Below are 12577 nucleotides of genomic sequence, written 5' to 3'. Positions count from 1 at the left end.
TCTCATCCTGATTTTACAGAGTTCGATGTGTCCTGGGTCAACAAGGGAGGGACTTGCTTTTCAGCCAATCACAGACTTCATTGTATGACATCACTACATTGTTTTTTCTCATTTTCAAACTCAAGGCTTCCAGCCATCAGGGGGCAGTGTGTGGCTCAGCAGGCTAAGCCTCTGTCCCTGTAATGGGAAAGCTGCTGGTTAGAGCCTTGTAGTTGGCATTATCATTTTCATCACAAGATAAAGACACATCCTTACATTGCTCCATATATATATATGTGTGTGTGTGTGTATATATGTATGTATATATAAGTATATTCCTATATTTTATCTATGACGTGCCCCTAAGCAAAAGGCAGTAAAACAGGGACACCCTAGAAATCTGTGCACCTTGCTGCTTAACAGCAAATACTGGTTTTAATTAATGTGGTGATGTCATATGATGAAGTGTGAATGGTTAAATAAGTGAAACACAAGCCCCTCCCTTATTGAGCCAGGGACAGGGTGCAGTAGGCTATACGTAGGTGTCAGTGGGGGCTCTGCTGGGGGTCATGGTGGCCCTGGTCTTTCTGCCCTCGGACGCCTCTTTGAATGCCAGTGATATTATAGTGGTCCTCCGCGTTCGAGCTGGTGTGCAGGGCGTGGGCTCCGGCTGGAGGGTGGATCTGAAGGGCACAGGAGTGCGGGGAGAGAAAGGCACAGAGCTCAGGGTGGGTCTTGGACCAGGAGGAGACGGCCGGTACCTCCGGCTCGCGGTGGGCATCACCATACCTGCACCTCAGACCCTCCTTCTTGGCAAAGAAGCTTAAAATGAAGCCTCCTATGATGAGCAGAGAGGACCCCCCCCAGCCCACGAAGAGAGCTGCTCCAAGTTCAAATCTGTAAAAAGAAAAACCCATAATGCATCTGTTAGGGTGAAGTCAACGGCAGACTTATACTATTTAAGGTCTTTTTGAGCTGTGTGTTGGCCTGGTCTACCGGGTAGGTTCCAGGACCCTCCATTGGATAAGCAGTTGGATGGATGGATAGATAGATTAGATAGATAGATAGATAGATGATAAGCTTTACTTACTTTGCGGCCTTGAAATTAGGATTCACAAATTCTTTCCGGATCTTATTTCCATACCAGGAGTATGCAATCATGGCACAGAACCCTGTAAGGGAATCCTATTAGCTTAGTGTGAATACTCCAGGCATTGGGGGGGTTACTCTGGGAATCACGTACCTGCAACCATGTAGTTTATTCCTGCTGCGAAAGTGACTCTTGCATTGGCAACATCCGACCCGCCGATCTTGGTGCACTTCATTCCCACCAGGGAGAGAACGGCTCCGAAGAAGCTCAGTATGATGGCCATGATGACGAGAGCTCGGCACATGTGGATGTTCACTAGTGACGGGGGGGCACACACGTTCCACATCCCAATTGCACTCAATAACCAGGTACACATTTTTAAAGTTGCACTGTAACTGGATTATTGTGAGCTGTGGCTATGCGGAAAAGCACACCCCCTGCTGGTTGAATTGCCAATATAATCTGCAGCTTTCACTCTCCATACTATTATACACTATTATATAATTCTTGGGCGCAGCCCCCTACCCTCTACTGGACAAGCAGCTGCAAGATGAAAGGATAGATCTCATGTGAAAATGAACATTAACTTGTAAGGTTCACATTTAAGTTATACTGTTATTTATTTTTTCTTGTGTTTCTAGTTGTATGTCCACAACTACTACAGCTGCATTTGTTTAATACCTAGTTATTTGTGTCAAATATCAAACAGTTCTGTGTTGATTTGAAATTAACCTTCTTTGCCGTTGCTTAAATCTCAAACAAAAATTATACCCATTCATACAACTGTAGTTTTATTAGTTTCTGTAACTTACAGTGCCACAAATCCTCACACCATCAGTAATCCTGTTTGTGGCTCTGCCGTCACTGCAGTTTTCATGATATTTAATACATTGATAGTGTACAGTGAGAAAAAGTAGACATTGAAATTGATTGATTATCATCATGTAAAGATGTTAAATGACAATGGTGATTTCGAATGAAATTTCACGATATTTTAAGCCACAGCCAGCACAGAACTCAGGACCATAATGATTTTGCAAAATGTTGGAGGAACACCTAGACCAGTAAAGTCCCCAAATTCCCCAAGATAATCTATTTGCCCTTTCCCACTGGGGAAAGAGGCAGGCAGAATGAAAGACCAGTGTTTTGGGGGAAATACCAGCATATTTGTCACATTTAGAGTTAGCAGACGACTGCCATGAAAGAACAGAAAACGAGCTGTTATCACAAATTCATTATGAGCCCGACTCCGTTCCTGCAGAGCAGGAAATGAAGGGGGTTTCACTTACACTCAAGCGCCAGGAGAGATGGGAATTCCTTGCAATCGGATACCCCGGTGGAATCAGAAATGCAGTCCTTCCACAGGTTGGAGAAGAAGTTAGCGGTGGTCAGGACACCCTGGTCGAGGGTTGAGATGTTCCAGTATTCAGTGGGCAGGGTGGAACACACCAAGGCCCACCCCAGCAGGCAGACCACGAAGCAGCCGATCTCCATGTACGTCACCGCTGTCCTGTACTTCATGGCTGGATGAGCGACAGGGGTCTTAACTGCTCTCCCGGGGAGGGGTAGCTGAAACCTACCCAGAAGTGACAACTCTCAAGGGTTCGGCCGTGGCTGGGGTGACCTCCGCCACTCATTGCCTGTCTCTCTCTCACTGTCCTCATGCGGTGCTTCAGGATCCTCCTCTCAGTGAGGATGGTGTGTTTTGCCCCCATGCCACTGTATTTTATTATGGCTAGTTTTGCATAGTTGGCATGTTTGGTTTCCCAGGATGAAATTCTGTCAGAAGTCTGCCATATGCTTTCGGGAACTATTGTCCTACATATTCAGGTAATGTTTTCCTTATGAATCTAAATATTAAGAGTAGACATGAGATCGGCACAGCTTTATGAGTTTTCTTGAGTGGTTTTCTTTACTAAGCTCATTTTGCATGCATTGTGCATTGTACATATGTATGTATGTATTTATTTATGATGGCTATACACAATTAGGCATCCAAGCAGCTCTAATATAATAATCTAATATTCAGCTCTTTGTCCCATTATCTTACTTGGCCCAGGAATGAGCCACCATCTGATGATACAGCCCAATGAGTTACTCAGTTGAGATTAATACTTGCAATAAACTGAGATTAAATTACGATAAACAGATTAATCAGGCGACGTGTTTGCAATAGCTTGAGGTTTGGCAGTGAGGGGCTTCCTTGACCGTCGTACTCTGCAGGCTAAATGTTAGCATGTGGAGATGGGGACCGGAGGCTGAATCCCGCCCAAGTTTCTCAGGGAATGTCATCTGATGACCTCGCTGGCCCAAAGTGGCGCACCTCAGAAAATGAGTTCAACCAAGCATGCATGTCTTTACGTCTTGGCCTATTCACCTCTACCTCACCCCCCTCCCCCAATTTAACAGAGCCAGTACCTTGATTTGACACTGGCTGTTTGTTGGGTCATGTAGCTACCCCATTACTGGGCTGGGCGGCAACTCATCACTTTGGAAGCAGACCAGTGCACTTACTGGAGAGGTCGCCCATTATCTGCCTCCCAGTTCTTTGGAGGACCCACCTTAATAAAGCAGCCTGATGTTTTGTGCAGCAGTCTGAGAGAGAAAGGCGACCTATTGTCCTTTGCTTTCCAGATGGCTGATCAAATGTGCCGACTCAGCAAAAAATAATGCTAATGCATCAGTTACATTACATACATGTGGCAACTCCAGTTTCTGCATGCGGAAACTGGCAACTGCATGTTGCCCTTCTGGTGGGAATGTCACTGAAGGTGCAACTTGTTTTATAAAACGAATACAAAGTTTACAACCAAAGGCTTTTAACAAAAGGGATTTGACTTCATTAACCTGTAATGAGCACAGAATGAGAGAGAGATAAAATTTATTATTTCTGCAGTTTTGTTTCTTTAATGTAAGTTAATTGCATCACAGGTATTTTTAGTTGCAGGCTACTGTGTCATAAGGTGGACATAAGCGCTTACTGGTTTCAAGCATTTATTGGCCTTCAACACCAAGGTCTATGACAAACAGTTCAACCTGGGCCGACTATCCATCCATCATGCCAGGTCTTCTGCACCCTGAGACCAACAGTCCAAACACTGCTGGAAACGGGGAGCGAGGGGGACTTGGGCTGCTGTCCGGATGGACAGTTCCAGGATGAGATGAACCAGAGGGCAGAGTCAATAGCGGAGGGCTGACGATCCCAGACCAGGAACTAGAGAACCTAAAAGGAGCAAGAACTGAAAAACCAGGACATACACGTAGGATAAAACCCCAAAGACAAGACATGGGTGGCATAGCACACCGGCTACCCAGAAACCCAGCAAGACCCCTGAGCTCCAAGCCACCAAGCCAGTACTCGCTGATAACCGACAGTCCCAGAGGAAACAGACCTACTCCATTCAGCCCCATAAAACAAAGCTCTGACTGAAAGCCAGCTGAGCTCTATGGTCGAGAGCACTAGTGATGGTTTTAGGCTCCACCTGCCACCATCCCAGAGCAAGTTCAATTACCTGATCAGTACATCAGGGACAGGTATGACATCAGGGACAGGTATGACATCAGGGACAGATATGACATCAGCGACAGGTATGACATACTGATCACTTTCCAAGAAAGTTAAACACTGTATAGTACACAGTGTGTATTCTGAAATTGATACAAATGTTAGTATATGGGTCTTGTATGAATATGAAGGAGCCTTACTGTAAACATTTAAAAACCAAGAGACAGCCAGGGGGGCATGCAGTGACAGCACAGGCTGCTTTCAGCTAACTCTTATTTTGAGGTTCAGAGCCACACAAAGTGGGGGTGACCTAACGGGACGTAAAATCCCAGTGTCTGAGGCATCTTATTAACTCCTAGACCACTGAACAGCATATCTGTGCTTTGAGAGGCCGATAGTGGGCTTTGTTTCGATCCACTGCCTTCGTTATTGGTTATTAACTCGTCTCATGCTCAGCTATGACAGGCAGTGAGCTCCAGTGCCACTGGAAAGTGGAGACCGAGTGCCGACAGTAGTGGGGTTCTGTGCGCTGACTGCTGCTGTCTCAGCGCCTCTGGTGATTAATAAGCATAAATACCAGCTGCACTTTTTACGTTAATTACTGTAATCCTAACAGAAATGCTCTCCAGGTCCATCTTGAGCTTCATTTTTTAAGAACAATGTAAAATCCGCAAACACTCCGGTTGCTGCCTTACACGTAATTCCCATCTTTGTCATTATAAACATATTTTTTTTCCTACCCCAGAGACAATAAAATGAGACTAAAGTCATATTTTACCATTTTAAAGGCTTAAAAACGATTCCTTAATAAACCTGTTATGGATGCAAAGTTGCTATACTGAGAAATATTTACAATATTGTAAAACAACAATGATCTCTTATGAAAAATATTACTGCCCTCTGCAGGCATTCCTGAGGAAGGGCTACATTAACCCAGGCCCAACTGAACTAGGTTTGTAAAAAGAGCAGATAAATATGCTTTCAGTTAGAACATAAACTTTTTATGTATACAAGCCTCTAGCGATAAAAAAAAAATATTCACGCAAACACACATACAGGTTTGTAATTATATCTTTGTGGGGACTCCCCATTCATTTCTATGGGGAAAACTCTAATCCCAACATGACGACCTTAATCCTACCCAACCCTAACCTTAACCATAAGTAACCAAACAAAATATGAGACTTTTTAAAGTTTTTTTGATTGCATTCACAGATCTTTGTGGGGACCTGAAAAATGGTTCTCATGACGTCAAAATAACAGGTTTTTATTACATTGTGGGGAACATTTGGTCCCCACAATGTAACATAAACATACACTACACACACACACACATACTGAATATATGATATATATGCTCTCTATATAAGTCCTTGCTCCACCCACGCTGAAAGGGTTGTAATATATGTAATATAAACATAATCCACACACACACAAATGTTTATTATATATTCATAGTAAAGTAGTTATACTGCTCTATTTAATAAAGCAAATTACTTCTCTTTTGACTTTAATTACAGTGTTTCATTTTAAGGTGGACAGACAGTAGGCTTGAAACACCTGCACGCCCGATGGAAAAGTTCATTAGCCAGCAAGAAGAAGCCTGTTACCAAATGTTCCACTATATAAACGTTTAAAGCGAAGGAAGGAACAAGCCTCTCTCTCTGTTCGCGGGACAGGACAATCGAGGCTTGTTTCTCATAGTGCCCCGGGACATCGCCAGAAGCAGGACTTTTAAAGGGAAGAGTGGGTTTCGGGTTTCCATTGATGATCAGGTGGGGAAGGATGACAGAGCGCGTGGTGAACACCCAGTCAGGTTTACAAAACAGGAAGCAATATGGTGATTCGGCCAGTGCCAAATGTCTTTGAGAAACTGCTCCATGCGCTCTTAGGCTGCTTCACTCATTCCGTTTTCACAACAACCATGAAATATTAACAAACTCTTCCTTTTTTTAATCTTTAACTTTTTCGTTCTGATGAACACCATGAGGGACCAGTAGATGGGTATCGGTTTCAGGATGGCTGACGGGAATGTGGCCCGGCAAAGTTTATCGTGGGGAATCCCAAACCCCTCCCCAGTTAAGCACAAGTATAAATGGGACCCGGACTCACCCCATGGGATCCCCAAAGTCCAGGGTTGGCTTTAATCCCAGTCGCCCAGCCAGATCTGTCAGCTTCAGGGACGATAGAGCCGGCGACCAAGAGACGGGCTTCGCCAAATCACTTTTCACATACACATTCAAATTGTTCCAACAAATAAACACTCCTGTCGAATCAAACTATTGAGGTCTCATTTGTTTAACTACTTTTGTTTCTTTCTGTATCAATGAAAACTCTGACAGATTTTCCTTTCCTTTGTTATTCTACGGCCTGGTTCTTGGTTCTATTAGATCATTGTTTTTTTAACCTCATGTTCCTTAAAATAACAATAATCAGAATATAGATGGCTGTTAGTGTAACCAGCCGCTTAATGAGGCCATGCATGAAGGTGACCTAAGGAATGCACTGTGTCACTGCCAAACCACCTTTAAATCCATTTATACAATGCGGGTATATTTTGTTTATATATCTCGATTAATTTTCTGACCTCTTATCCTAGTCAGCCAGTACTAAACAGAAAGGAAAAGCTTTGGTGACTATGTGGTATGAGATTATATATTGTAGAGCAGATGGAAAGGAGAGAGTATATGAATTTGATGAAACAGGAGAGAATACCATCTCAGAAGGACATGCAAATTCAATCTATCCATCCATGTACGTGTATACATGTGAACAATATGGGACTCAAAAGAGTTTTGCCATCAAAGTCACGTCAAAATATTTTTAATGATTTCAAGACTGCCATTACTGAGTTGGTAAACAAACATATAATGGAGAAATAACTCATTAGTGACTGTTCAGACGAATTTTTAGTAGTTAGTGATTAATAGTTTTGAAAGGACATAATTGGACGTGTCTAAATAGAATTTTTATTTTCATATACATGGGAAATAAAGTAGTCCTGATATAACTAAACATTAAGTAAAATAAAAAACTAAAACTGCATTTTCCTAGCTACAGTTCATTGGTTATCACTCAAGACAAGAAAATAATAATATAATAATATTAACGATGAAGCAGGCAGACTGCGGGCCAGACGAGACCTAACAGAAACCCAGTGTCCTCCAAGGGGCCGTCATCACTGCAGTTTTCTGGATCATGTATGAAAGTGCGGTAGGGAGTCCCATAAAGGCTTTGGATGAAATAGAAAATGCCCCCCAATCCCCCTTTGACGCGTAAACCTCTTCCGTCACACTGGATCCAGTGTCTTTGGCTGGCAAGAGAATCCATCTTGAGTCCCCTGCAGTGTCGTCTGCTGTCGGCACAGAGCAGCGACCGTCCGCTTTCGCTGTCCTTCCCGCACCCCAACCCCCCCCCCCCCCAACTACACGTAGACGTTCTTCCCAAACTGCCTGGAAGTGGCCCTGTAGTCCGACGGGGTCTTGGATGGGTTAGGGTGCTTGCTGACGCCTTTGGTCTGTGACGTGCCGAATGAGGTAGCCCCACTGTAAGAGTATTCTGCACGACTGGAGAGGGATGTAAGGCCAGAAGAGACACTATTATTTGTCTTAGAATTGTCTGAAACTACTGAAAAACCATTTACATGTCTAAATAAAAAACAGCATATTTTAATAATATTTCATGCAGATTATTCAGAAAAATGCTTCTACAGTTCCCACCAGAAAACACCCCCAAATGCTGCCTTCTTATAGATTAATCAATGGTAATAATACACTTTATATAGTTTGGCCTAATAATGCTTTGCTGTCTCCCAAGCATGAAGGAACACATACAGCAGGAGGAATTCCAGCTGCCTCCTCAGAAAGGCACTGGAAAAGTTAATGAGTAGTACTGTAGTTATAATGGCACATGACTGTCAAACCAGTCCATGCCTTATAGAAACTCACAGGCTGCTCTGCCGTGTCACAAAGTGCCAGAGTTCACTGGATCAGTTATATGGGGGGGGGGGGCTCTGTTACCCCCCCAGGGTCACCCAGGCCAAGGTGATTCTGACACTCAGCAGAGGACGTCACTCAGTGGCACATCTGTGTCTTTTTGCTGCTATTTTGACACAATATTTGAGAAGCAGCAGATGTCTGTGTCACATTATATCAACGTCAATGAAAAAAGTATCCATGAGTAAACTATTCTATGGGCTCAGGTTTCCCTGCATTTAATACACAGAAACAGAACTCGACAGACAGACAGACAGACAGATTCCGTATTCCGTACGACAACACAGAGTTCCGGAAACGCCATTCCAGGCCGGATCTGTGCTTTGCGGCCTCACTGCATTAACAGGAAGACTACTGAGGATCAGCACACATACCTCAGTGCTTTAAAACCGTGGTCAGATAGGAGAAGGTTGTGGGTGCACATTCAATGTACTGTATCTTAATTAAACACCCAGCTGGAGGTATGGGGGAGAGACACCCCTAGCAGACGTACCTTGTTTTAAAGGTCCCTGCCAGGGAGAAGCAGAAAATAGCGCCCCCTATAATGCTGAGGACTGAGCCAGCCCACCCAATGAAGAGGGCCACCCCCAGCTCAAACCTACGGGGGCACAGCGATGCGGTGGTTAGCCAGGCGTTTGGGGTCCGGCGATCACAATGTGTCCGTATAAAACTCCATAGAAAACAATTAACATACTGCAGGAAAGACCTGCCCACAACTTTCACGAAATCAGGATCACGGTTTGCTTTGGAAAATCTTATTAAAAAGTAAAACTACATACAACTACATAAAACAACTGGACTAGATCAATGAGTTTATTCGAAATATGTTTATTAATGACTTGAGAATATTTTGCTAAATGAACGTACACATCTTTTGTGGTCCTTAGCCTTTACATGTGTATCATGTTTAATTCAATTTTAAATAGACCAAAACTACTCTTATTTTTTGCAATGTCCCTCCATCTATCTGAATTGTAAACCTCATCGAATACTTAATAACTTACTTTTGTGCAAGAAACATCGGATCAAAAAACTCGGATGTGATCCTGTGAGCGTAGAGGGAACACGCGGTCAAAGAGCACAGCCCTGCAGAAAGATCGCTGTCAGTACATTGGATACAAAGGATGGACGTTAAAATAGCAAAACGACCGAAACGTCTCACCAGTGAGCACGAAGCTGACACCGGCCAGGAAGGCCAGCTTGGCTTTGCTGCCGTCAGCCCCGCCGATCTTGGTGCATTTCATGCCGACCAACGCGAAGATGGATCCGAAGAAGCCGAGGCAAACGGAGGAGATCATAAGTCCTCTGCACACCTGGATGTAAGCTGTTAAGGGACATGGATGGGAGAGGATCCATAATAACTTAATTTTTCCATAGGAAATTCCAGACGCATACTTTTACTTGAGGATTTTCTTATTTTATGAAGGTAACAATGAATTACAATGTGAGTGCAGTTTGGGGAAGATTCAGCTTGAATGGAACAAGTAGTATGAGGGGGGGCAGAAGGAGGGGGCGTGAATATTTTAAATGTACGTTAAACGCGGAGCTTTACTCAGCCTCAATCATACATCTTAATGAAACAAATATGATTATTATCTCTGCAAAACGACACACAACCATTTTGGCACCTCGAAACTACCAGAAACAAACATTTAGTTTTAAAAAGCTTAAATATAACAATGACATAGCGATCAGACAAATGCCGATGTTCCGGATAAATTTTAAAAGGTTTTTATTGCTGTGGTGTCAAAGTATAGCGTCTGGAGTGCGCATTCATGGCGGGAATAAAATAAATAAATGAAAGCAAATGCCGTCACGCTGGCATGCCCCCTTAATGCGAGCAGGGGAGGGGGACAGAGCAGACATTGTTCAGCACCGCATGGACCCGCGTCCCTCCACCTCACAGAGTCCCGGCAGCATCCGCTCTTACTGCGCTACTGTGCGGCTGCGGGACCCGCCGCCCCATCCACGTAATACGACTTAAAACGCTTAGGTTTAAGTTGCGTGATTATAGCCTTTCTGTTAAGTGCATTCTCCAAATCACAAACACTAAAAGGCCTAGTACCGTAATAAATTACAGGCTGCATGTACTACAGTATACACACTCGTGGCCAAAACTGTGGAAACACCTTTTTTTAGAATTACGCTTTAATAGCCTAAATCACTACACGAATATTGGCGGTAATGTCTATAAACAATAAAAAAAAAAAGTTTACAAGTATCATACATTGGACGATTAAATAAGTCACTGGAATAAAGTTCTGCAATCTCTAAAAATTTGACGTGTTTCCATAATTTTGGGAACTATACATAGGCTACGCCATACGCGGTAGCAGTATGATTTATTTATGAGATCATGGTAGTACAAACTGAAAGCTGTTGTTTGTCTTACATTCGTGACCTGGGACATGTTACTGCATGTAGGCCTACTGCTAAATGGTATATGTATTTATATGTAAAAATTCTGCCCCACAAAACAGTAATTTGTGCATCGCTTCGTTACAGAGCTAATAAAATTACATGCTAGAGGTCATTTCTAATTTCTAATTTTCTCACAGGGTTTGCTTAACCGCCCAAAATAAGTGAAGCGTAGAGGCAAAGGGGTCTCAAGAGCAAATGAGCACCAATTTAACACCGGGAAACGATCCGGGGGGGGGGGGGGGGTAGCCTTACGGGCACTGTACCTTCCCATTAATATCGCTAATAAAGTACCATCGCGGAGGAGCTGCAGGTTCTTGGAAAGTAATGAGTTTTTAATTGAGACGTGACAGATGACTGGGAGTTAGGGAGCAGGGATCAGTGAACCTTAACACAGCAGTGAACCTTAACACAACAGTGAACCTTAACACAACGATGCCGTCTGACGCAGTGCCTTGATAACCATGGTATCACAAAACAAACCAACATAGAGACACGATAGACTTTCCCAGACGCGGGGGATCCCTTTGTCAGAACGACTGAAAGTGTATGCTTTGTCAGGTCCTGGGTGCCCCTTTCCGATAAAACAAATTTTATTATCCCCCCAACCCGTCGGAAACACAGTCCTATTTTTATCCAAAAATCTATACGTAGCTTTCACTTTATTTTGCCGACAATTAAATCTTTGATTCAAGTTATTCTGATGACTTGGCTTTAGACTATTAGACTATTTCTTACATCCAAAACATACTATTACACGTCTCTGATTCTAGTGCATAAAACATGAATTACTTGTATAAACTGAAAGATCTGTGACTGTTACAAGGATGATCACTTTTTTAAACAAAAATTATTTAAAATTTGAATCCTCTGATGTATAAAAAGAAAAGCAAATGTCAAACCATCCAGAGCCAGCATGGAAGGGAAATCCTTGCAGTTTGAAATTCCCGTCGAATCTGTGACGCAGGTCTTCCAGAGGTTGGACCAGAAGGTGGCTGTGGTGATGACTGTGCCATCGATGGAAGATACCTTCCAGTAGTCCGTGGGTAAGGTGGACGAGATGAGAATCCAGCCAGATACAGAAATGATGAAGGCAAGGATTTCCATTCCCATCGAACTCATTGTTCTCCAAAGAGCAGTGAACACTGCTTGGATTATCAACGTACTGGAGACGGCCACAAGGATGTGGAACTTGCTGGAAGCTCTCTGAGGGCTTCTGGATGGTAGCTCACTGTTCGTGGATGAGGTGGCACTACATTGGTAGTTAATGTGTCTTGGACTGATACATATTCAGCAGGGAGGGTTCGGTCCTTAGCCATCACCACCTACTGACCAGCAGTCACACATATACAGACACACACACACACACCGACACGTCACTTCTGGACACACGATAAAGGGGATGGAGAAGCAGGAAAGGTCAATGTGTAGACATGGACAAGGTTAGTAACAAAGATCCAGCTGAGGAATTGAGAGAGAGAGAGAGAAAGAGAGAGAGGGAGAGAGAGAGAGAAAGAGTGAGAGAGTGAGATACATATATGGTCACTCTGCAGACAGACATTAGAGACATGACTGGAGTCTATGGACTGC

General features: G+C 43.5%; 2 protein-coding genes across 2 annotated transcripts; both read right to left on the bottom strand.

Annotated features, from left to right (window-relative positions):
- Window positions 1–301: 301 nt before the first annotated feature.
- Window positions 302–2590, bottom strand: LOC111834153 (claudin-10-like). The gene is made up of 5 exons (XM_023793126.2): window positions 2359–2590; window positions 1223–1384; window positions 1070–1151; window positions 769–876; window positions 302–662 (listed from the first exon to the last, which is right to left on the bottom strand). Exons 1-5 carry the CDS (start codon window positions 2588–2590, stop codon window positions 512–514), a joined length of 735 nt encoding a protein of 244 aa, XP_023648894.2. The 3' UTR covers window positions 302–511.
- Window positions 2591–7381: 4791 nt separating this feature from the next.
- On the bottom strand, window positions 7382–12260 carry LOC111834155 (claudin-10-like). The gene is made up of 5 exons (XM_072700684.1): window positions 11890–12260; window positions 9732–9893; window positions 9574–9655; window positions 9063–9167; window positions 7382–8140 (listed from the first exon to the last, which is right to left on the bottom strand). The coding sequence occupies exons 1-5, from the start codon at window positions 12107–12109 to the stop codon at window positions 7999–8001; spliced, it is 711 nt and encodes a 236-aa protein (XP_072556785.1). The 5' UTR covers window positions 12110–12260; the 3' UTR covers window positions 7382–7998.
- Between the last annotated feature and the right edge of the window lie 317 nt (window positions 12261–12577).

Source organism: Paramormyrops kingsleyae, chromosome 16, assembly GCF_048594095.1.
Source record: "Paramormyrops kingsleyae isolate MSU_618 chromosome 16, PKINGS_0.4, whole genome shotgun sequence".
Taxonomy (NCBI): Eukaryota; Metazoa; Chordata; class Actinopteri; order Osteoglossiformes; family Mormyridae; genus Paramormyrops; species Paramormyrops kingsleyae.
This window is presented reverse-complemented; position numbering and strand designations above follow the sequence as displayed.